The 27,582-nt window shown below is 41.4% G+C and overlaps 1 protein-coding gene across 1 annotated transcript in view; it reads left to right on the forward strand.

The window, feature by feature from the left end:
* Positions 1-27,582, forward strand: part of CCDC180 (coiled-coil domain containing 180) — a 2,826,277-nt gene that overhangs the window by 2,474,493 nt on the left and 324,202 nt on the right. Inside the window, exon 30 of the mRNA XM_044058396.1 lies at positions 23,379-23,523. Within this exon, the coding sequence (XP_043914331.1) occupies positions 23,379-23,523 (145 nt within the window). The remainder of the gene's footprint in view (positions 1-23,378; positions 23,524-27,582) is intronic.

Genomic DNA, 27,582 nt, shown 5'->3' on the forward strand with positions numbered 1-27,582 from the left:
AAAAAAAGATAATAATGGCAGGTTTGTGGTAGTAAGGGGCTGTTGGCAAGGGAGGAGGATTTACACTGGCATATGTTTATATTTCACCTAAAACTGCGATTATGGAGCTTAAGAAATTTTGGGGAGAAATCAGCTTTTAGCACGGAATATTACTTATAGGTGGGGAATGGAATTTGATTTGCAACAATGAGGATGTATCTGGGGACCTAGAAGGAAAAATATAATAAAAAGGGGATATTTCTGAAGAAATTTATGAAAATATTTGGTATGGAAGGCATGAATTCAGTACAACACTGAGAGACATTGCATATTATTCCCCAAGGTAGAATAACTGGGCTAGACTGAACAAAAATTATATTTCACAGGACTATGTGTATTGAAATGAAAGCTTTGACAAAAACATCCGATAACAATTTCAGATCATGCGTCAATAACAACTAAGGTAAAAATGCAGGGTAATGAAGTAAAAATGAGACACTGGCACTTCCCCACCTACCTGTTAAAAAGAGAGGAATTTAAAGAATGGGTAATGGAAATTATTCAAGAGTTAATGGGCAAGATAAAAATTTCTTCAGAAGTTACAGCTACTGTGTGGGATAAAATGAAAGTGGAGTTTAAGAGTATGACAGAAACAAAAGAAAAAGAGATATTAAGATGTAACAGGAATTATTTAGGGCTTGACAAAGGTTAAAGTATTGTAGAATACGAGTAATCTAACAGAACAGGAAGAGGCACAATTGTAGCGTGCTAAAGAAAAAATAATGAAGTATCTGGATACTCTGTGTGAGTTTATAAAGATTGCTGTTAAGCAACTGATTTTTGATAATAACTCCAGAACACAAAAACTTTTAGCACAATGAGTTAGGCAACAGGATGTTGAAATGGTTGTTGCCAAACTTAGGGAGCCTATAACGAGAAAAATAACCAGAGATTCTGTAGAGAAATTAGAGATATTTCAGAAATTTTATGAAATATGGAAATCAAGAAAGAGTACAAATGGAAATGTTTATGGAAGACTTAAATATGCCAAGGTTAGAGACTGATGTGGCTCAATAATTAACAGTGAAGATATGAGGAGATAAGATAAAAATGGTGATGTATAACCAGTCTGTAGGAAAGTCTCCAGGAACTGATAGCTTTCAACCTTTACAGGTATGCAAAGAGGGTAGAAAGTGATAAAGATCTGGAATGTTTTGTTTAACAGTGTTTTAAAAGGAGGGGAACACTGGCATCCTGGAAGAAAGCTTTGATAGTTGTAATACCTAAAGATTGTAAAAACTTTTGACATCATTAATAGAACAATGATGATCCAGAGGGAAGGAACGTGTAAGAAAATGCTGATGTGAAGTTGTTCGATCTCGCCGTTTGTTCTTACACACGGGTTCGGAGACGATCCCTCGGTTCCGAGTCGGCCGCATTCCAAGCTCTGCATCTAAGAGAAGCTCGAGTCACAGTCCCTATCCCGTGATCCCCTGCTGCTAACCCTCAGATCTAGTTTGCCACTGCAACAGGTCTCATCGAGTGAGAGCTCAGGCCAGTATCATTTATATTTTTCATATATATATATATATATATATATATATATATATATATATATATATATATAGATATATATATATATATCACTTGCCTAAAATAGTTAGAATTGTTGAAGTTTATTATTAGGATTAGCATAGTATTAGTATTAGTGTAGTGTTGGTGTGTGTGTGTGTTGTTTTAAATTAGTGTTAGCTTGTTGTGGGAGAGGCTGCTCCTAGGCCTTAGGCCATTTTCCTTTTATCTCCTTAGGCCATTTTCCTTTTTCCTTTTATCTGTCAAATTTTTTACTGGTAATTCCCTTTTCTCCAGTTAACCGGTAGTTATTTTACTAGCTGTGTGTATTAGTGGTAGTTTTGTGTACTTTTATACATATAGTTATATTTACATTTTTGTGCTTGAAATGTCGGAAAAAGCCAAATCTGGCTTTAAACATTGCCAGTGTGGACAGAAAATGTCCATAACTGATAACCATGTTTCCTGCGTCTACTGTCTGGGCCCTCTCCATCTTCAGGAGGATTGCTCCATCTGCCACTCGTTTAGTGGCAGAGTGATGATGGAGCGATGCAGGAAACTGGTTGAGAGAGGTCTCCTGAAGCCGGAGTTTCAGGAGGCATTGGAAAAGGCAGACCAGTCATCAGAGTCTTCTAAGGGGTCGAAGTCTTCGAAGGTATCGGAGCCCAGGTCATCGGCTCAGAGTACCTCTTCTAAGATTCGGTTGCTGGCTCCACAGACCTTGGAGCTGAGCGCCGATATACTGCCTCGAATCGAGGTCCAGGTCTTGGAGCCAGTGTCAGAGGTACCCCCTTCATCGATCCTTCACTCGGTGACCTCTTCGGCCCCTTCCACCCGTTCCTCCAGACTGTCTGACACCGATGTGGATCGAGTGGTGCAGAAACTGATGGAGAACACGGCCTTATCCAAACTGATTGCGGTTTCGTCCCAGTTGGTTTTGAAGCTTGAGGCCCTTCCTGTCCCATCTGTTGATCCTCCTCCGAGACCCGTCGAGTCATTGGAGCCGGGAGTCAAGGATCTAATGATCGTTGATCCCCGGGGCTGAAGCCTTCTTTAGTGCTTGCAGCCCCACTGACCTCGACACCCTCGGTACCCATTGAGGGGTCTCGGAGCCGACAATCTCTCCTCAGTTCTGGGGGGGAGAGTCGGTTCCGACTCTTCCCCTCGGTGCCTCGGCGCAGATTAGTTTGGCTCTGTCCTCTGGATCGGAGCCCATGGTTCTGGGCCCAGGGAGACTACCATCTTCTTCGGAACCGGTGGAACCCTTGGCCCGGGGCTCCAGTGCCTTCGAGGCCATGAGGAACGTCTTGTCTGGTAAGACTTTCACATCGTCAGATTCTTCTCCCTCCCCGAAAGGTCTATGTTCTGTCTCTGCACCACTGGTTCCCACCAAGCGTAGAGACCCAAAGCCTCAGTCAACCCCAGAGGGTGAACCCTGCTCCTCGGAAGCTTCACCAGATGTCCCCTCTGATGATGTCCCGAGGAAGAGATTGTGCAAGAGGAGGCACCTTGATTCCCCACAGGAATCGTTGACATCAGATACTGACTTAGATGAGTCAGAGGGGTCCCCACGGTCCTCCTCCGAGGATGTCTCATTCGCTGACATCCTTGAAATTCTCAAACAGAAGGGAGACTGGCAGTCCCTTACCCCCACTGAGGTGAGGACGAGTCACTGTTACTGAAGGCTTTTGGGGCTCAACCTTCCACCTCCTGGGTAACTCCGCCCTTTGACGAGTTAATGGATTTAATAGCTCAAAGGGCATGGGAGTCCCCTGACACATTGGAACCAGTCCCTCAGAGGCCCAATAAGTACATCACTGCCCCCCAGGATAAGGCGTACTTCACCAAGGGAGTCCCAGTTGATGCTATGGTGGTGGCGGCGGCGGCTACCAAGAAAGAAATGTCTGAAGCATCTTCCTCTGTTCATCCTCCTAACAAGGACTCCAGGATGATGGACAGGTACGGGAAGCGCATTTTTAGTTCAGCGACTTTTTCCATGCGATCACTGAACTACCTCACTCATTTTACCCGTCTTCAGAGAGATCTCCTCAAGGAGTTGGGAGATACTCTTCAGGGTACCACAGATGCTGCAGTCTCAGACAAGGTGACAGCACAGCTCAATACCCTAAACTCTATCGCCAGCTCATCCATGCATCTCATTTCCTATGCAGCCGAAGGATCGAGTAGGACTGCAGCTTCAGCAATTGCTTTGAGAAGACAATCCTGGATGCGCCTATGCTCCTTTGCGGAAGCCTTCAAGTCTTCCTTTACTAATGCCCCTTTTGATGGCTCCTCCTTGTTTGGGCCCAAAGTGAAGGAGACACTCACTAGGTGCGAGCAGGAAGGAAAGACCCTGTCTGCTGTAGGGGTCCGTTTTTCCGCCCCATCTAGACCATACCCCAAAGGGCAAAGAGGCAGAAAAATGTGGATCTGGACTATATTCAGCAGCCAGCAACCACGTGGGCTTCATCTCTTTTATTTCCCACTATAAGTTGGATCTTGCATCTAGCCTTCACTCCAGATTCAGGTAGCTTCCAGACAAATGAATATCCCTCCGACAATTTTAGCAGACAAATGAATATTTAGAAGTTATGTACTCACATGTACTCACCATAAGTTAGGTGTATTCGCTTGTCCTATCCCCCTGGCCTTTCCTATTTCCTGCATATTCTATATTCCTGCATTTTCTATTGTTTCCATTTTACTGGCAAGGTTCTGTTGCTTGTAAACCTCTGTGGGGGTAGAGCGGGAGCGCAGGGGAGGGAGGAGGAGCTGAGAGCTTGGATTGGAAGCTGGAAAACCATGCGAGACCGGATCCGATATCCCATACATAACAGGTTACGAACAAATGAAAACACACCTACTCAGATGGAACGTTATGGTGAGTACATAACTTCTAATTCCAGAAGACTCAGGGAGCTTTCCAATTCTCACCTAGTGAATCCCCCTCAATAGGCAGAGGAGGGAGAAGGAATGGAAGACGCCGCCCAGGCGGCTGAGGGGGTCCGCAGAACCAGGGCAACAGGGATAGCATTCCCGGGAAGCCCTTCCAGCGTTCCTGAGTGGAGGCCCGACTGTCCTACTCTGGAGATGGTCAGGGGTCGATTGGCTTTATACCCAGAGGCCTGGCTAAACCTCACTTCAGATTCCTGGGTAAAAAGCATAATAACCAGATGATACAACATACCTTTCTTAAACAATCCTCCCCTCCAAAAAAGATTCCCAGACATTCCACCCACTCTGCGGGATCACACAGCCATAGAAATTCAAAGGCTGTTAGAATAAAGAGTCATCCAGCCAGTCCCGGTGGACCAAATAGGATCCGTACTCAAGGTTCTTTTTAGTCCCAGAGAAAACAGGGGACTGGAGGCCAATACTGGACCTCAGTAAGCTCAATACCTTCGTGAAGAAGGAAAAATTCTGGATGGTCACGCTTCATTCGATCCTTCCATTTCTTCAAACGAACGATTGGATGTGCTCTATAGATCTCAAGGATGCTTACTACCACATAAAAATGGCCAGGCCATCCAGAGATCATCTGCACTTCTGGCTGGGAGCCAGTCATTTTCAATTTCGAGCTCTGCCCTTTGGCCTCACCTCAGCCCCCAGGGTGTTCGCCAAGTGCATGGCAGTAGTGGCATCCCACCTGAGACGACTAGGATTCCGGCTGTTTCCATACTTAGATGACTGGCTCCTTACCATCACCACCAGGTATCACCTATTGCAAGCCAGGGACTATGCAATCAATCTCTGTTCCCGTTTAGGCATAACTCTGAACTTCGAAAAATCTGTCTTATCGCCCTCACAGCATATATCATTCATAGGAGCAGAATTAGACACTACCTTATCCCTGATCAGACTTCCCTAATCAAGAGTCTCAGCCCTGAGAGAACAGATTTCTATTCTTCTAGAAAACAAAGGAGTCCCAGCCGCACAGGTCTTGAAAGTTTTAGGTATGATGGCAGCTGCCCTTATCGCGGTCCCCCTAGGGAGAATGCACATGAGGATCCTCCAGTGGCTACTCTTCGCACAGTGGTCTTACCAGCAGCTACCATTGTCACACAACATCCTGCTCATGGAATCTTGCAAACGGGATCTTTGATGGTGGATGAACATTCACGAACTTACGATAGGCCGCCCATTTGTTCTTCCTCCCCCCATAGCCACAGTGACCACAGACGCTTTCCTGATAGGGTGGGGGGGAGTTTTTCAGGGGAGAACAGTTCAAGGCGAGTGGTCGAAAATAGAGTACAATCTGCACATCAGTGTCCTAGAGTTAAGAGCAGTGTTCCTAGTGTTGCAACACTTTCACAACTACTTACCTCCAGGAACAGTTGCAGTTCAGACAGACAACATGTCAGTTGTCTGGCACATAAACAAGCAAGGAGGAACCAGGTCTTACCCCTTATGCAGAGAGGCCCTGAGGATCTGGCAATGGGCTGTGTCCACTGGATGCTTTCTCATAGCAATGCACATCCCGGGGACTTCCAACATAATAGCGGATAGGTTGAGCAGAGCCATCCTGCTGCCTCACGAGTGGTCCCTCAAAAATCAAGTAGCGGAAAGGATTTTCCGCAGATGGGGCCAGCCTTGCTGCGACCTTTTTGCATCCCCCTTGAATGCCAAATGCAGAAGCTATTTCGCCCTACTTCCCCCTCTGGGGGTCGCCCCCAGGGATGCACTTGTACACGATTGGCCCCCAGGTCTCCTATATGCCTTCCCTCCTGTTCCATTAATCCCAAAATTTCTGCAGAAAGCCAAAGGTCTGGAAAGGACGATCATCTTGATAGCACCATTCTGGCCTTGACAAATCTGCTTCCTCTTCCTCCAAGCTCACCAAATAGAGGAACCTTGGACTCTGGACCCAGTGCCAGACCTGCTGACCCACTCATCAGGAGTTCTTCACCCCTCTCTCTCGTCCCTCAAATTGACAGCATGGCTGCTCCGCTTCCCAGCTTAGCCAGGTCAGATCTTTTGTCTCCAGGAGTACAACATATTCTAATTTCTTCCCACAAATCCTCCACTAGAAAATTGTACAAGAGCAAGTGGAAACGTTTCGCGTCTTGGGCCTCCAAACAAGGTATAGATCCCTTGGTGGCTCCTATTCACAAGATTCTAGAATTTCTGTCTACCCTCTTTCAAGATCCACCATAAGGGTACAGCTGGCTGCCATATCTAATTTTCATGTGGGTGAAGGAGGCGCTACAATTATGTCTCACAGACTGTGTAGGGCTTTCATGAAGGGAACTTATCATCTCCAACCACATATTCGAAGTCCAGTTTTTCCTTGGAATTTAAACCTAATGCTATCCCAACTCATGCTATCACTGTTTGAACCTGCTTCATCATGCCCACTGAAATATCTTTCTTGGAAAACCCTATTTCTGGTGGCAATCACTTCAGCCCCCAGGCACTGTCAATTAGACCACCATATCTGATATTTCATCCAGACAGGGTCACCTTACGTACTAATTCGTCCTTTCTACCAAAAGTCTGCTCAGAATTGAATCTTAATCAGTCCATAGAACTTCCCACCTTTTTCAGGAACCATAACAATAAGATGGAATACATGCTTCACAAATTGGACGTACACAGACAACTGAGATTTTACCTGGACAGAACAAAAGAGTTCAGGAAATCAGACCAACTATTTGTGTCTCATGCAGATAATAAGAAAGGACTTGCAGTTACAAAAATCACGCTATCCAAATGGCTTTCAGACTGCATAAACTTTGTTTATTCATCTTCCAATCAGCCTACCCCCTTCAAAGTTAAAGCTCATTCGACTAGAGCTGTTTCTACTTCTCTGGCATATGCGGCTTGTGTACCTATAGATACCATTTGTGCTGGGGCTACCTGGGCCAAACCTCATACTTTTATTACTCATTACAAAGTGGACAGGGCTTCCTTTGGTTCCACTGTTCTCAGGAATGTTCTCCCGTGAGCCACCTGGGGTTTAGGGTGCTGGGGACGCTACCTGTGTGTAAGAACAAATGGCGAGATCGAACAACTTCACATAAAGAAGTTATGTTCTTACCATAACGTTCCATGTGAGTTGTTCATCTCGCCTTTGTTCTTACATTCCCACCCTCCTTCCCCCTCCGTGTTCTGGAGGAACAGGTATGACTCATGGCTGGTTGTCTTTCTCATGGTTCTCTGGGACTGCCTGTGTCTATGTATGCGTGCTTAGTTGGGCAGGTATAACATATTTGCCTGTATCTGCCATTACCTTTTAGGTATATACGTGTATAGGTATTTTTGGAGCATATGCATGTATAGGCAGGTATGTTTTGTCTGGTTTCTTAGTAAACTAGATCTGAGGGTTAGCAGCAGGGGATCATGGGATAGGGACTGTGTCTTGAGCTTCTCTTAGACGCAGAGCTTGGAATGTGGCCAACTCGGAGCCGAGGGATCGGCTCCGAACCCGTGTGTAAGAACAAAGGTGAGATGAACAACTCACATGGAACGAGAACATAACTTCTTTCTTTTGTTGGTGGGTCTTGATGCAGAGATAACATTTGACAAAGTAAGCTGGTGTTTTATGAGATGAGCAGTGTAGTATTTGCAGAGGATATAAGAGGGATTGGAAGCAAAAAATTAAAGTGGAAGGATTCCTTTTTGACAAGTTATGTCTGAAAAGAGGAACCAGGCAGGGGTTCATCTTTACCCTTTGTTATTTGCTTTATATTTAGAACCATTGGCAAAGAAAATAAGGGACTCAGAAATTCAAGGATATAATTGGTATGGTAATCAAGAAAACTTGGCTTTATTTGCATACAGTTTTACTTTTACCTGATAAAACCAGAAAATGACATCTCAGTGTTGTGGAACAGCTTCGGGTCTTTTCGGGATATAAAATTTATGACAACGGCTATAGCTGTAAACTTTGTACTCACACATGAATTGGTCAGGCAATACCCATATTTATAGAGACACAATAACATGAAGTATTTAGGAGTATTGATTGAAATGGACAGTTTTTGGTAACTGAAAATATGTGGGAGACTAAACAAAAAAAATTATCCAAAAACAGAAACTGGAAGCTCTTGTTTTTGGATATGGATAGCAAGATACAAGCAGTAAAAAATGTTTAGTTTTATATACAGGTCAGCCATGTTTTTTTTTCAACCTGAAGAGAAGTTGTGGATAGTAATTAAAAAAGAGTTGAAATATTTTATCTGGGAGGGGAAAAGGGCGGTGGTCAAGTGGGATAAAATGATGCTTCCAATAGCACAAGGTGGATTAGGATTATCTGATTTGAATGAATACTTCAAACCTGCACAGTTAAGGCTCATATACATAACATAGGCCGAAAGTGGTAATTCATAGTGGAAATGAATGATGATGAAGCAGCAATGAAATTCAAGAAATGAAAGACTGGAATTTTGGGTATAGCTTGTGCCCTCATTTTTGCCAGCCTGGTAATGCTGACCTGGGAAATATATCTAACCCACTTTGTCAGGATTGGTGGACATTTTATTGTAGATTTTTAGACAATATTTTTATTGTGTGGCAAGGAAATCCAGAAGACAATAACACATTCTTAGGATACATTGCAGGCACAACTACCTTCTTAAGATTTAACCACACCTTCACAATTCAATTTATCTACTTGCTAGACACTAGCTTTGTTGTTGTTGAAGTGAATGTTTTCATGCCATCCGTTTATAGAAAGAGTATATTCTCAAACTCACACTTGCACTATAACAACTGCTACCCTTGATTTTGTAAGAAAAACTTGGTCAAGGGGCAATTTATTAGAGCAGCAAGAATGGTATTGAAAGAGGAAATGTTCTTGGAAGAACTGTGTAAAATGAGTTGTATGTTTTTGTAATTGGGGCTATCCAAAAGATTTATTAACCAACATCCACGCAGTAGAGGCGGTTAGGGTAGGAGAGTTAAATGCACCCTCTTCTTAGATAAACCTTTAATGGCAGAGAGAAAGGTGAATTCCCTTACTGTAGTTTCCCACTATCAGAACTTTATGGCTATTAAATACAATAATAGTCTACTTGTGAGGAGTGTTATTAGAAATAATTGGTCTATTCTCAAGGTAGATGATGAAATTCTTTGAACTGTAGAAGTTCCGCAGTTCGTTTACAAGATTGACAGGAACATTAAAAGAGTATTAGAGAGTGACAAGGTAGAGATTTTAACTGGAACAAAAAAATGTGGGAGATGTAGTTTTTGTAATTATATCTTTGATAGGGGAACTATTACATTGAGCGATTATGAGCAATTATTGTTTTCCCAAAATTAGTTTTGAGAAAGCTAGTTGTGAAACCAAAAGACTGGTTTATATAATGATTTGTAAGCAATTCCAGTCATTTTATGTTGGTAAAACTGAGAGGAAACTAGGGAAAAGGATATATGAACATCTCTATGATATTAAAAAACAGAACATCAACAATGCATTATTTAAACATTTCCTCGATTGTGATGGTTTCAACAAGTTTGAATTTGGTATTCTCAAAAAAATACACTCCAACATATAAGGGGGTGGACAGAGGGAGAACAGAATAGAATACTGAAAATTAGTTTGGCAAAACCGTCTTGACCTTACTATGTCACCCAATTTAAATAAACATATTTATATTAATTCTATTTTGAAAGTCAGAGCTGCTAAATGATGGCGCCTTTTATGGATTATGATTTTCTTATGATTTGATATTTTGTATTTTTCAGTATTGACTGCCACTTATTAATTTGAGGTGATTTTAATTACTGTTTTTGTCTAAATGCATAGACTTATTTCTTGATAAGGCTTTTAATAAGTATGTATGATTTCAAGTGTCTTATGTATGTTTTGCACTTTTATCCTGTGATTTTTAACAGGTTTTAAGGTACACCTAAATTGTTTAATTATTTGATTAATCAATTGGCTATTGTAATCTATATTTAAATCACTGGTTTTGGTTCAGTTTTGTTCTGAAGAAGTCCCAAGTGGATGGGATGAAATCACTTAACCATTTTTATTGAATTTTTTGAAAAACATATTTGCAAAAATGGGAAAATGGTTGAGGATGGAAAGATGGATGGATAGCATTTGCTTTTCGACCTGGCTTGTGTTCAAGAGTTTTGACTAAGGAAATGTCAAAGAGTGTGACTCCCCTGGGTCTACATGAATCCTATTTCTTGATTACCAGTTTTTGTGGGTTGGACGGTATACACACCTACATTTGTGTTTATTGTATATCAACTGTGTCTGAGATAAAGATAACTGGAAATGGGATCTTTAGAAAAGGTTAGGAGCAAATTACATGAAAAAAATGTAAATTGTGGGAACAATACATGCAGAATAATGTTTTGGAGGAGGAGGAGTAGAGTTTCAAGGCAGGAATTGATCAATTTATGATGTGTTGAATTGATAACTATACAAAAGAATGCATGTGACGTGTAATGTTTGCAAATGGAAATATTTTAATATGGTTTGTTTTCTTTTACATACATGTATGTTTGCCTATGTCTTAAGTGATAATTCAATAAAATGTTAAAAAGAAAAAATACTAGATCTGTTCTTCAGAAATATGACCACACTATGCTCTGTTCTTGTAGTTATCCCATCATTAGTTAGATCTAATCACTGCACAGTAATATTCACAATAAAGGTGAAATCAATTCCACTGTCTACCTTTATGTATTTAGGGATTACTCAAAGGGAAATCTGTTGCAGCTGTCTGATGACCTGGCATAATTTAAGAAATCACCCGCCTCTTGATGACCCAGTAGCATACATTGTAGCATTCATAGCAACTCAGTACTGGCATAGAGGCATCAATCCCTATTGACACAAATACAATGCTAAGTTTATGGAAAAACTCTCTATAGTAGAATCCCAGCATCAACAATCTGCATAATGAAAGGAACAACCCGAACACCTCAAGTTCCAATAGCAAACCTAAGAGGCTCTATAAGAAGCTTAGAAGCTAGATTAAATCCAACAGGAGTAAGTGTGAACTGAAAATTGACAACCACTAAGCCTTTTTGGCTATGTTAGAAATTTCAGAAAAAAACACCCAACACTGCTATGAATTGATATGCAACATTAACATGTAGTCAGTTCCTTACGGCATAACTAACGTACTTGCAGATACATTTAGCTCAAATGTTAATCCCCATCTCCACTTATCTCCTGCATACTATCATGTCTGTACCTCCCAACAAATTATAATGAAGTAGGTTCTGAAAATTCTCCCTAAAGCTAAGAACAATAGTTCTATGGGTCCAAAAGTGTGTCTCGCTGGTTTCTTGTCAACATCAAGCATAACCTCTCTAACTTTCTACTAAATCTGTTTAATCTCGGCTTCTGAAATGGCTGCATGGAGAACAGCTGTGCTCCCTTCACTGATCCCAACTACAGACCGATAAATCTGCATAAAATGCATTTTTAACTGCTGCATACACTTGTACTGAAATTGCTCCTGCTTTACCTTGTGCTACCTGTTTATCGCTGTGAATTTTATGTGCTTAAACTGATGCTGTTTTTTTCTCTCTCTTACTAACATCCCTGCTGCTGCCTTATATCGTTTACTGAATTTATTACTGATTATCTCTTTCTTCTTACAGTGGTCTCTCTTCCTGCTCACCTCCACTCTTATGCTAACCCTTCCCTCTGGCCTCTCCCACTATCTCCCCTACACTTCCTAGCTGCTTTTCTTCTTTCCCCCCTCTCAATAGTGAGAATACTAATAGTAGACCTCTTTTCACCCTTACAGTCTGCCCGGTCTTGTGTCTCCCACCTCCCAAGGTGTTCCTCCATAGTATTGGCCAGACTTACCACCTCTGAGATCAAGCCAACTGGAATTTTACTCAAGTGTTCTACAGATGCAGTGTGCCCTGCCCAAAGACCTTAATGTGTATGTGTCTTACCTACTGTGTTTGTGAAATAATTCTGCTTAGTGTGGTGCCCCTCCGCGCATAGCTAGCAGCCTGCAGCAGTCTCCTTCCTCCCATAACTCCTACTCTTCTCCTCAACTACGCAACCCGGTTGTGATTATTTCTTTGGTCACTAGGTGGCAGTATTACCCTTCCTCTTATTTGGCCATATATACTTATAGACCAGTCCGTGTTTGAAACTATAACATAACATTCATTAGAAACTATAACATTTCTAGTGATTCTCCTCAATATTTTGGCTCTTAGTTTTAAAATAAGCCCATAGTTACATCTCAGTACACCCATACCTGACCTGACACAGGCTCTTTTGCCTGTGTTTCATTATCACTGATTGTCTGTTGAGGCAATCCTCTTCTCCTTGGCTCTACCCACTCCGTTCACCCTACAGGCTCATTACTCTCCCCTACCATGCCCACAATTCCCACCCACCCCCAGCACCTCTACACTTATACTCCACATAACCACACTCACTCCCTAACCATCCAATCCAACCATCCCAATACCAGCCAATCAACCTTTCTCACAACCCACCCCCTACCTATCACTACTCTCCTCCCTCACCTCTCCCACATTACTCCTCAACCTACCTCTCCATCTATTCTGTCACATTACTCCGCCCTACATACCTCTCCATCTATTCTGTATCAGCCCCTTTCCATCAACCATTCACCAACCTTTCACACTACCTACCCACTTCCGAAACCACCCTCACACCCATCAATCCTTATATCCCCCCACCTATACCCCATCAAAAACCATCTACTATTTCCCATTACTCCGCCCAACCTACCTTTCCATCTATTCTGTATCATATCTACTCTCCAACTATTGCAAACCTCACCATGCCTCATCAACCTTCCTCCTTCTCATTTCAAATACTCCTTCTTCTCACCTTATCATATTTGTACTATCTCACCCAGCCTCTTTCCATCAAGCATTCACCAACCTTTCACACTACCTACCCACTTCCCAAACCACCTTCACACCCATCAATCCTTATATCCCCCACCAATATCCCATCAAAAAACATCTACTATTTCCCTACAAACTCATTTCTCGCTATAAGCACTCTGCTCCCTCTACAAACTGCCATACCCTTACAAATCTCACAACACTCCACTCTGATAATAAGCTCTCCAAGCACCTTCTCAGCCTAGTTCACCAGGTAACTACCATCCTTCTCTCTGGTGACATACACACCAATACAGGCCCCCTTACCCCCTCCTCAACATCCAAAGCCATCCTATTTACCTCTCTAAATGCCCGAAGCATAACCAACAAAATCCCCAACCTCCACTCCTGGCTTCTCTACAATCAACCAGATATCCTGTCTATTTCTGAAACTTGGTTAAAACCTCACATAAAGGACTCAGAAATAACATCCCCCCCAACTAATCTATCATTGGGAAAGACAGAACCCACAGAAAAGGTGGAGGAGTAGCTCTCCTACACTCATCCTCCCTATCTGTTACCCCCTATTCTAAACCCATTTCCCAATTCAACACCACCAAAATATTCTTGGCCCTACTTCAACTAAACAAAAACAAATACATATGCATAGCTTCTCTATACATTCCCCCTGGGGACAACATGTCTGTACTCGAAGATATTCTCTCCTGGCTTTCCACCAGTATTAGTAATGAAACAGTAATCTTAGGTAACATGAACATAAATTGGTCCTCCATTCAGTCCCCCACAAACTCCATAAACATTAACCTTTACAAGTTCTCTCAGCTAATCAATTCTATTACTAGACCCTCTAAAAACCTCTCCACTGGTAGTATCCTCAACTGGGTCTTAGTTACTCATCCTCATTATTTCTTCAGTAGTGGCACACTTCCTAGCTCCCTCAGTGACCACCTCCACACATTTGCCCACCGCTTTCCCTCCCCCTTACAAATATCTCACAACTACATTTCCACTCATTCCCTAAAGAACTTCAATCCCAGTACCTTCTCGACCTCACTAAAATCAATAAACTGGAGCCCTCTGAAAACTCTCCCCTTGGATAATTCCATATCTTACTTCAACTCTACATTCTTAAACCTCCTAGATTCACATGCCCCTTAAAAACTAAAAGAATAAAAAGTTAAATTGCCCCATGGCTAACCAAGGACACACTTGCTGCCATGCACCTTAGAGACAAAGCTTGAGTACGCCACCAGAAAAATAAAACCCCCTTCACCCTTAATGAATATAAAGCACTCCACAACAAAGTCAAAAAGCTTATCATAGCAGACCACAAAGCTTATTTCTTCATATTACAAACTAGCCATAAAACAAATCCTAGAAAATTCCGGAATGGGATCTCCACCCTCCTCAATCCTGGCAAAAAAGAAAACCCGTGTCCTGACCCCAATGCTCTAGACATAGATATGGCCACTCAATTCAATTCTTTCTTCATCAACTCAGTTAGCAAACTTACCTCATCCTTCACTAACAATACTACTATTACAACCCCTCCCCTATCCTTCCCCTTCACTCTCAAATATCTCCAATTCTCAACCTCCTCCTTTCTCTATAAAACCCATTCCCACATCTACCATAAAACAAACTTCTCCAAAAACTGAAACCGTGCTCCAATGTTCCCGACAACATTCCCTCATATTTTCCTAGTATAGTCGCTGAATCCATTGCCTTCCCCATCTCTATTTCAATCAACTGCTCTATCAAAAAAGGCTATGTACCCACCTTTTGAAAATGGCCTTCATCTTACCCCTTCACAAAGGGGGCAACAACAATAATATCACAAATTTCCGCCCCATCGCAATCTTATCCCCCATCTCCAAAGTTCTTGAGAAATGCATCCATTTACAACTCATACCCTATCTCATACACAATCACCCACACAGCATGGTTTCAGATCAGGCCACAGCACAACCACGGCTCTTCTGTCCTTCCTCAAAACTGTCAGCAAAGCCCATGACTCTGGATATGTTGTATCTACACTCTTACTAGACCTTTCTAAGGCCTTCGACATCATCTCTCACAACCTTCTCCTAGCTAAACTCTCTAATCTAAACCTATCTCTTTCCTCTCTGAACTGGTTCTCTAGTTACGTCTCAAATAGGCAACAAGCAGTTAAATGGAAAAAAGCCACCTCCACATTCCTCAGCACACCCACTGGTGTACCACAAGGCTACATACTGGGTCCCCTCCTGTTTAATACTTTCATAAATGATTTCCTCCACTCAATCCCTAACACAAATCTTATTCAATATGCAGACGATTCACCTATAATCTGTTCTGCCACCTCTATCCCCATTCTCCTAAAACTAACCCATGCTTTTTCTACCACTGAACAGGGATGAGAGACAATTACCTAGCACTCAATGCCTCAAAAACCAAACTTATGTTATTCACCCCTTCTAAAACAACCACTATAAATAAAAACGCATTCTGCATCACCAGCCACAACAATACAAGTCTTAAAGTCGTACCTGAGGCCAAACTACTAGGTGTCCTCATTGATGATCAGCTTAAATTCACCTCCCACATACATATAAACATAAAAAAAACACCAGAAACTTGGTATGCTCTACCACCATTGTCGCTACCTCCTACCACCAAACACTAATACATGCTAGAGATGCAATTATACAGCCAAACTGGAGGCTAAGCTCTCTCAACCCATGACTGGATCAGACAGTCAAGAGGAGAAGGGAAATACATGCATCACACCACTAGTCTCACATAGACCCATTAAACCAGCACCGGCAAAAACACACATAAATTCATGAAAACATACTGGGAGGCACTAAATAAAAATCTGCAAAAGCACCAGAGACCTCCAAAGCAAATATGCAAGCAACCTCCACCCCCCAACACAAACCATGAAGCACTTACTTTACAAAACCAGTGTGCCATGTAATCACAGCCCTTAAGGCAAAATAACATACCCAACATACTAGTAATAGGTGACTCTATAGTCAGGTACACTGATGTCCCACTCACTAAGCAGAATAAGGGGAAGGTTACTGTTAGCTGCCTGTCAGGTCCCAGGATCCGCCACATAACACAAGCACTCTGGTCACTCCAGAATAAGTACAAATATGACTCTGTCATTGTCCATGTTGGTGTGAATGACTTCAGCCGTCCTTCCCTGCACTACATGAAAAGAGACATGGAAGAGCTGTCTGATCACGTAGCCCAGGCTGGTATGACCCTGACCCTGAGTAGCATCCTGCCCTCACCAAGAATGATACCACAGTATCAAGAAAAAAATCTCGATTTCGACAATTGGCTAAGTTTCTGGTGTCATTCAAAGGGGATCCAGTGTCTGTCCACCTGGGATGACATGCTCGACAAGCCATGCTGCTTCACTAGAGACGGCTTGCACCTGTCACCCTTAGGCTTTCGAATACTGGCCAAGGCTCTTGCCACCCCCATAGTGCCTTTTTCAGGCAAGGCTCAAAAGACAAACCCACTGCCGTAAATAGCACAAGTAACAAAAAACTGAGGGTAATGCTACTCAGTGCCAGAAGTCTAAACCTCAAAATGCACTAACTCGAGGCACTCCTCAGTATGGAGAAAATCGAGATATGTGCAGTAACAGCAACCTGGTTTAAGGCTCCAGAGAACACCCCAGCACTACCAGGCTATAACTCATACCATACATTTCAGTCACAGAATCCGATCCAAAATACAAAAGGTAGGGGCGTATCCATATTCATCAAGGATACCCACACCTCCAGGTTAGCAGCACAGCACGATGCTTCAGAGATCATCCACGTGCAACTAACAATGGGCAAAACTGCAATTCAAATTGTAGCTTGCTACAGATCACCCACCATGTCCCAGGACCCCCATTCCAAGTTTTTGGAAACACTGGGAAACATAAAGATCCTACCAAGCACCCTAATATTGGGTGATTTCAATTACCCAAACATTAACTGGGAGAACTACTCAAGTACTAACTTCCTTGCCCAACATTTCCTAGAATTTATAAACTCAAACGCCCTGGTTCAACTGGTCAACACTCCCACCAGAGGTGACAACATATTGGACCTGGTCATCACCAACATGGGCGACCAGTGTTCCACACCGGAGGTCAACCCCCCCACTGGTTAGATCTGACGATAAACAAATCACTTTGGATATCCACATTCTGCCCCCACCCCCCGGACAAGGAAACTACTGTGAAAAACTTTTCAAAAGCAAACTTCACGTTACTTAAGACCAAGGTGGAAAGTTTCAAAGCCCACATGCTAAAGGATAACGCTGTCCAACTGCAAAATCCTATACTAATGCATTCTACGGGCACCTACAAGAATGCATGGATTGTACTATCCCAAGCAAAACCAAGACTCACTCCTCCAGGAAAAGGAACCCTGTCTGGTGGACTCCTGCCATAAACAAGCTATACAATAGAAGGAGGAAACTAGTACAGAAAAGAGTAAAATCCCAAAAAGGGAAGACATCTCTAATCAGTATCGGGAAGAAACTACGATCCCTCATAAAATCATCCAAGGCAAGCTTCGAAAGGAAAATTGCCAAGGACTCCAAAAATAACCACAAGGCATTCTTTAGCTATGTCAAGAATCTACATGGCAGATTTAGTGCAGAATGGCACAAAATACACTGAACCGACTGATATCGCCAACATCCTGGCAGACATGTTCAGTGCAAACGTCATCCTCTTCTCACCCCCAAAAGGGCCCATAACCATACCAGAAGAATGTAATCATAGACACTCAGGTTAAAACAGCCCTCTCCAAAGTCAAAAATACAGCATCAATGGGATCGGACGGTGTCCCAGGCTGTGTCCTACATGAGCTCAAAGACAAACTAACCTCTCACCTAAACACACTGTTCAAACTCAGCCTCTCCACAGGCTACGTACCCAGAGAGTGGTGCACAGCAACGGTTATTCTGCTCCACAAAGGTGGAGCCACAACAGACCCCAGGAACTATCACCCTATAAGCCTGACTAGCTTGGTCTGCAAGGCTATGGAGCACATCATCATGGAACTCATTAACAGAGACATTGGGAACCTCCAAACACTGGACCCTACCCAGTTCGGCTTTGTTAAGGGCAGATCATGCCTTCTAAACTTGGTGGACTTCTTTGAGACAGTTACCAATGCTATAGATGAGGGAAAGGTGGTACATACAGCCTACCTAGACCTCACAAAGGCCTTTGACACCATTCCCCATTCTGGTATTATAGACAAGCTCACCAGCCTGAACATAAACCCCTATGTCACAAGATGGGTTGCCAACTGGTTCATGGACAGAACCCACATGGTGAGAGTTGCAGGAGCTAAGTCCGACCCTAAACCTGTTACAAGTGGTGTTCCCCAGGGCTCAGACCAAGGACCCCTCCTGTTCGGCATATACTTTTCAGAGGTACAGGCAAGCACAGGTGGACTATGGCTGACCAAGTTCACAGATGACTGCAAACTAGGGGTTATAATTGACTCTCCGGCTGACACAGACATCCTCCAAAAGTCTCACTGAGATGGATACCTGGTGTCAAAATCATGGCCTCAAACTAAATGCCAAAAAGTGTATAGTCATTCCCCTTTGGAAAAAAAAAATGTACCCACAAACAACCACATAGGTGGTAGTCCCCTAAATACGAAAAACGTAATAAGGGATCTGGGGACCCAAGTAGATAGTAATCTCACCTTTGATAATCATATTGCCAAAGTGGTTAGAAAATCCTTCTACGTGGCCCACCTAAACACAAAAGGGTTCACATCCGGATCAAAAGAGGTCATTGTGCCTCTCTACTCATCACTCATCAGACCCATAATAAAGTACAACGCCCCATTTGGGATGTACCTTACAAGACACCTACAGCAGCTGGAAAGACCACAGAAGTACCTCACCAAGAGGATCACTGGCCTAAGTACCTCACCAAGAGGATCACTGGCCTCAAACAGATGCCCTATGCAGCTCGACTGAAGAAACTCCAGTTGTACTCAGTTGCATACCGCCTACTCAGAGGTGATCTCTGCCTGACATATAAGGCCATGTCCAACCCAGAATTGATGGACATGCTCCACCTTAAGAAATCCTTATCCCCTCGTGCCACAAGCTCTAGGGATCTAAACCTCACCACAACAATAAATAGGACATGCTGGAGGGATAGATTCCTGTCCTAGAGACTTCCTGTGCTTTGGAACAATATTCCAATCAACATTAAGCAGAGCTGCTCACTAACATTCTTCAAAAGAAACCATGACAAGTGGATGGGAAAGAGAAAGTTTACCCTGGGGATCAATTCAGTGGCTCTGCTGGACAGAGGCACAGGGAACTAATCTAAGGGGGCGGCGAAAGCCAACACATTCTGGCTAGGCTTATAAATGCCTTTGGGCAGATAGCCTAGTACCTACCTATGAACCTATAAGTTCACTCTCTCTACCACATTCCTCATCCCTTCTCTCCCATATGGTGCCCCACTCCTAACTAACCTGCAGTCCACACTTAAGTCAAAACTCTCCTCCTGCTATAATAAGATTGCCAAGTTTGCCACTAGCCACAATTCTTCTACCCATCACTGTATCGCCCTTCACAAACTAAATTGGTTAGACCTACATTCAAGTCACTCATGCTCACAAACTCATTTTTAGTCCCTCCCTCTGTCCCTCCCTATCCTCATCCCTTAAAATGCACCTTCCAGAAAGATCCTTAAGATCCAGCAATCAAAACTTGATAGAATTGCATAAATCCACCCAACCCCCTGGCAAAAATCTCCTATGCTTTGCCCTTGCACTTCAGTGGAACTCCCTGCCACCATCCATCCGTACCATCTCTAGTCACTCTTCCTTCAAAACCTCACTGCACTCACACCTAACATCTCTCTGGGAATGCTGCTACACCCATCCCACATAACATTTTCTCCTCTCTATACCTCAGACATCTCAGGTACTCCAGAGTTCTATTCTTTTCCTCATAAAGTACTAGCAAGAATTTACAACAATTCCTATTTTTCTTAACCTTGATTGTTTGCTTCATATTGTATCTATAAATACTATGATTTTAGTTGTACTTCTGTATTTACTGTTATGTAATTACCTGTTTATAATTTGTCTTATTGTGGAACTTTTTACAATTACTTGTTTATAACTTTTGTTATCGTGAAGCTTTTCTCCCCAGGACTCCATTGAAAATGGGTTCTTCTTGGCCCAATGGACCATCCTGGCAACCAAACTGCAAATAAATAAATAAGTCTAACCAGCCTTATCTTCAAAGCAACTGAGCACATTATTATGGTACTTCCAAATAATTACATCATCAGCCATCAGTCACTGGATCCAAAGCAGTCTAGATCTGTAAAAGGTAGCTCCAGCTTCCTAAACTTAGTAGACGTCTTCCAAAAAGTAGCTGCAGTAGTCTTGGCTGAGGACAAATTAATACACATCCCCTACCCTGACCTGAAATAAGGCTTTGGCATCATTCAACATTCTGACATTATAGTAAACAATATAAGCCATACATAATCTGCTAGAAAGCAAACTGGCTTGCCAGTGGAATCCAGTCTGTCAGTGTAGGAAGCAAACTCTCATCTAAAAGTTTAATTCCTAGTAGCATCCCTCAAATGATTTGTTCTGGGGACCGCCTCTGTTTGGTACTTTCTTTTCTGATGTCAAAGGCGATAGCAAATGTGTGTGGCTTATCAAGGTTGCAGATGATTGCAAATTTGGTGCTACCATAAGCTCTCATATGGATACTGTCATCCTCCAAGAAGGCCTAACATGTGAAAATAAATGGTGCTAGGACCACTGTGTAAATCTAAATTCAAAATAATGAAATATGGTGTCTTAAACATTAGCAGCACATGTGTACTTCCCTAAAAACTGACTCAGACATTAGGGATAGGGGCACTTTTGTAGACAATGAGTTGTCCTTTCACCACAAAATAGCTATGGTTTCAGGAAGTCCTTTTACTCAACCCATTTGGTTGCCAGTGTATATCTGGTAAGTTGAAACAGCACAGTGATTCTTCACAAAGAAGGTCAAGGATGTGGCATCCAAGTGCTATGCAGACTGTCTTAAATCACCATTTCTCTTCTCAGTTTTCATACAGACTCTTAGTAGGTGAACAATGCCTTGCATACAAAGCCTCAAATGACCCAGTCCTGTATGACCTCCTTTACATTAGGAAAACAAGTATCACCATAAACACGCACGCAAAAGAACTTCAAAATAGCTAAATATCCACCTTAGCATAAACAAAACCTTTTGGTGGTATAGATGCCTCTCAGAGTTCCTGTCCTCTAGAACAGAGCAGAACCTTTAGATTAAGCAAAGTAGCTCCTTAGCCCTCTTCACACACAACCAAGATGAGTGAATAGGAAACTGAAGATCCACCCCAGGTCTTCCCCTCTATCCTTTATAGCAAATGGGGAGTAAGTAGTGAAAACTGGTCTTGGTAAAGGATAACCTGTTAGTTGGCTAGGCTACAAGTAATCAAACAGACGAACAGCCTAGCATGAGCCAGTGAAACCTATGATAATGTGATTTGGTTATTTTGGATATTATCAGCTTCCAAAATATGACAAAAAGTTAGCTGTGTGTGTGTGTGTGTGTTAGTTTTAGGTGGGAGTTGGGTATACAATATACTGCATGTAGGTGATGGAGTGGCTGTTGTTTGTCTGGACAGTTGTGAGTTGTGCATGTGTTAGACTTTTTTTTAATCTTTATGTGTGTGATTTTGTAGTATATGTGTATGTAGGTTTGTGCATTTATCTGATGTTTGATAATATACTCATTCCATCTGTATAACTGCCAATGACTTCAACATTTCTGTGCTATTTTACGCATAAACCATTCATTCTCTGTAAATATTGGATCGATATCACACGACTGTCATGCTACATGTCTTACTTTGTTTTATTACTGTATGTAAAATTGCTTGCATGCTGTTCTGTGAGCCTGGGTCATGGCTGAAAAGGGTTCACACACACACACACACGCACACACACACACATACACACACAAACACACACACACACACACACACACACACACACACACACACGCACACACACACACACACACACACACACACACACACACACACACACACACACACACACACACACAGTCATAGCCATTGGTGGAAGGCCGATAAGGGGACAGGTAGGCCCACCTTTTTTGTCTACTTTTTGCTTGTTTCCTGTGAATAAGGTGGAGATTCTGTATATCTAGCAGCATGTGTCTTGCTATGCCATAATTAGAAGTACTTTGTGCTGTTACAAACATTTTTTTAGTTCTTCCTCTCTTTTTGAAAAATACATAATCTGGCAGGTTGATCTTCATATTTTCCATATTCTCTTTAAGAACTGCTTTCTTATGTCATCTGTGAGTGACCCCATCCCCACCCATTAATCCTTTCTTTTTATCTGGCTCTTGCTATTGCACAGATTGGTTTATCTTCATCATTAATTCACTTGAGATACATGAAGTTTCTGTAGCACCCCACATTCCCTTATTTTTCATTTGCATGTCAGTATTGTATACCTTTAGTCATTTTCTATTTAATTGCATTTACTGTGCAACCTGTGGTTTTAATTTGCTGTGCTTGGACTGCCCTGTACTGTTCCTGGCATGGTACAGATAGTATCTCCAGAAGTGAACACAGTCCTTTCAATTGCACCTCAAATGTCTGTGCAGTAGAACATAGCTTTGTTGTTTTCTTTATTTCTCTTGTATATATGTCTCCTTGTGGTCCAATAAACTTGCTTTCTACATATATTCTGGTCTTCTGATACGCTGATTTCAGATTTGCTTATGTCAGGGTATAAGTCTGCTACTTGTTTTAAAACTAAGTTGCCAAGTGACATATTTTTCAAATAAGCTATTAAGTTATTTTCTTTTCATTCCTAGCTGAGATACACAACTGCTAAATTACTAGATGGCATATTAAATTGTGAATAACCATTGTATAATGTGTAAGACTCATACATGTCTCTATTTTTAAGGAATTTTACAAAAAGAAAGAAAGACGACCAATTAGTAGACCTGAACACCTACAGGAAACATTTGAACAGTGTGCAGATGTGTTAGTACAGAAGCTTCTGTCTTATCAGTCACAGTCTGATGACTACCATAATGGCTGTCTTCAAGGTAAACTTTTGCAGAGTTTCTAACTCACTGAATGCTCACTTTTATACCAGGGAAGAGAATTTCACAATACATGTATCAAAATATAATATGATTACAAACATAATGTAAAACAAAACCAGTATCCACAAGGAAAGGTGATGGCTGAGTAGTAACTGTTCCTTTTACACACTTAACAACTGAAGCAGCATGAATAAAAATGAAGAAGTCAGGTAGCTGAAATGTGCCTTTAAGGGATCATTCACATATTTCTCTTCAAAGGATGTTTAATGTTTTGCACGGTAAAGTGTCTGTCTTGCCTTTTTGTTGCCTTTTTTAATGGTTTTCCTGTGAGTTTGTTCCCCTGTCTGTTTTATTTGTTGTTTTGTTCATTATTTGGAAATGATGCAGCCACTCTAATATCATGGACATAAGGCTGTGCTTAAAGCTGAGGGTTTTCAGATATTGGCCAACCCAAGCTATCCACATATACTGTACTGACAAGCCCATAAAAAGGGTGAAACATGTCATGTCTGCAGCTAGTGGCATTTGGCTTTATTGGTTTGAATGCTTTAATAAAGAATTGTAAAAAGGAAAAAAGTCAGGGTCACTCTGAAGTTGTGCAGCTGAAACACTTCTGTGTGATTAAGGCATCATTTGCATACCCATGTTTCTCATGATCCTCTTTAAAAGGAGGTTTACCATATTACATACTGAAGTCTTCAGTCTTCCCGGCACTTTTAATGAGATACAAGATATAAAATAAGACTGGACTTCTCAGTAGCATTTAAGATTTCCTTATTTCTGTGCAGCAGTTAATATATTTTCTCCACAAAATCATCATCATCATCATCAAGCTCTTTCTTCCAGTTTCTGCATAGAGGTAGGGTTTTGTTTCGGCTGTCATCAAATTTCTTTATTCAAAACCGCTCTATCTTCTTTGACAGTCATAGTGGACTGCCACAGGTCTTCTGTTGCCCAATTTATTCATTTATTGACTGCACATCATTGTCTTCTCTTGCCTTCTTCCTGTTTCTCCTAAATCTTCTTTACTAAATCATCTTCCACTTTTCTACACATGACCATACCACTGTAGTTTAATCCCCTTGACCTGCTCTCCAACTGGGACTACTTTGGCTTCTGCTCTGATGTAGTCATTTCTTTGTCTGTTCTACAATGTGCATCCGGCTACCCATCTCAGACACTTTAGCACATTAGGCTTCCTCAGCTGCTCTGCCTTCACTTCTTAGATTTCTCTTTCATACAGAAGCACTGATCACACAAATTTTTATACATTTGCACTCCTTACTCTTCAGTTTATTTGGAATTCTTAAGTTATACACTACTTACAACATGTTGTGCCAGTTGGCTGCAACACATTTGATTCCAATTTTGACTTCTTCATTCAGACTTCCATTCTTCTAAACCATACCTTCCATACACCTGAAGCTATTGCCTTGCTCCTCTATTTCCCTTTTGCCTCAGTATGCATCATCCTTTGATTCCCCTTTATTGCCATGAGCACTGTCTTTTCTGTATTCAGTTTCATCCCATGTGCCTTCAGTTTTGTATTCTATTTCTCTATCAGTTGATGGAGGTCTTGTTCAGAGTCTGCATGTAATGTGCATCATCTGCATAGAAAGCTTTGTTGATATTGTGACAAAGGGAAATACTGCCAGCCCAGCTATCTAGAATTTAGTAAATTATTATATGTCATTTGTGATTATTGATACGATTTATACAGAAGTGTGTTTAAAGTACTGAACTAAAATGTAACCACAGCATGCTCTATTGGAATAGAACAGGAATGTACTTGCACTATTGTGACTGTTTAGCTGTATATGTTTAGTGGAAACTGGAACACAAGAGGTTAACTTAAAAAAATACATAGAAAATAGTTGAAACTAAATTGTTTCATAACCACGTAATAAATGAGATGTTATCTCTCAGTTTCAGTGCAGTAGCAGACACAATGTCTAGAGCTAGAAGTTTTTTGTATTGACTTGAAAGAGAAGTAATTACTAGGTTTAAGATGTAGAAGTGTTTTATTGTTTTATGACTTCCAGGCTCTGCAAACATCTGAGAGATATGTATTTTTCACAGGGAGATGCTACAATTCTGTAAGTTTCTGACAAAGGGGGTTTAGCTTGGGAATTGAAGTCAGGTGACAAAAAAATGATGTCATCCAAGCTAACCCAGCAGCAATATTTGATATTATTTTAAGAACTCTCTCAGAGAGAGAATATGCATTTTATATTTTTAAAAATGAAAAAACACTGGTGATACCAAGGTAAAATCACCAAGACTTTTATTTAAACTATTAAATATAACTGACTAAGCACTTTCACCCTTGTAGGGCATCTTCAGAGTCAATTTTCCACATTTAATCACAACCATTAAATACACATTTCAATTAACAATGAAATCAGAAGATAATTAGTTGCAATAAATCCGTCTTCTGAATCATCAGATTTTAACCCTTGGACTGTCATTGAAGTAGTTTTGTGTAATTATGTATATGAACACCAAATTTTCTTTTAATGATAGCATATCCAAAATTGTTTCAATACCTAAACCCAAAATAATGTACTGGTATGAATATAGCAATACATATATGTCTGTAAAAAACAATATGTATAAAAGTGTGTTAAAAATGAGTAAATACAAAATATAATTAGGTATGTAGTAAAAAAAGTCCATATGTGCATATAAACCTCATACAACTACCCACAAAATCAAAAATACTCTGCTGTTTCTGTATGTTAAATACAAGCAGCCTTATGTTTCAGTATATATGCTAGAGATAGGGTGTCATTAATGCCAAGTGCACTGCTTGCATCTAGTCGTACTTGCCACAGGCATTCCCTGACTTTTAAGATGGTTTTGTAGTCACCCCCAATATCCTTTGTGTATAATCTGTCTATAACAAAAAATACATTTTTTTTTTAAATTAATACAGTCTTTAGTGTGGTTGTATAATGAATTAGTTGATTTCTTGTTTTTGATGTCCCTATTGTGTTCCAAAATTCTTTGTCTCAATTTTCTTGTGGTCATACCAACGTAGAAGGCTGGGCAGGATAGGTGGAAAGGAATACCATTTTGAGGGTGGATAATAATATTGTGAACACCAACAGAACAGGAGGGGAAGAAAGTAATAATACACCAGGAAGGTCACTATTTGACATAGAGAACTTTTTAGTACCCCCCGTTTTGGGCGACACAACATCTAGGTTTCAGAACCCTGATCTGGGAACACTTAATTCTCAGTTACTAAAATTTGAAAAATTAGATAGGAAATATAAATCACTACAGATGGACAATGTTTTCTTAGAACATTCTATTGAATTGAACCAAGCCCCTAGAGGCCTCAGGGTATTTAAAATATCAATGGGAATCGAGGCTGATTCAGAGGCATACCCCAACATGTTAGAATTATTTGACAAAACAGGATTTGACTTGATGACAATATTAATTAGGGACAACACCAGTAGACTTAATAGTTTAAAGAATGAATTACTCATATTTTAACAAAGTATTACAAATTATTTACTTTTTGAAAGTAATAGAAATAGGTTTGAGAGGATTACCACTGATCTTGACAAGTTTGTAAAAGTTAGTATGGAGAGAAAACAAAAAAAAGAGTTTAAGGGACACCAATGAATATAAAGAAAAGAGGGCCTACCCTTCACCTAATATAAGAGAAAGCCAGATGGAAGGGGGCACAAGGAGGGAAACAATTCAAACCGAGGTGGGTGTCACTGAAGGGACACATATTGACATTGAGGAAGAAGAAGTTTTTTTAGAGAACCAACCTCCATTGAGACGCTCGGACCAATTAAGAAATCGGGACCATCTGCTGGAACATTTGGACCAGAGAATGCCCCAAAGACAGGGGTTTCAGTCAGGAAGCAACTGGAGGGGTGGGGAACAGAGGAGGAACAACTTCAACAGCAACAACTGGCACCACAGATGAAACAAATACAACTGATGAAGGTTTTTGACCCTACCCCTACTATTGAGGATGGCCTATCGGGTGACAATGATGTACCAGCAGGCACCTCTTCTGATTTATTTGCTACTCCC

The sequence above is a fragment of the Protopterus annectens genome, chromosome 16.part0, assembly GCF_019279795.1.
Source record: "Protopterus annectens isolate FY-2018-M chromosome 16.part0, PAN1.0, whole genome shotgun sequence".
Classification (NCBI taxonomy): Eukaryota; Metazoa; Chordata; order Ceratodontiformes; family Protopteridae; genus Protopterus; species Protopterus annectens.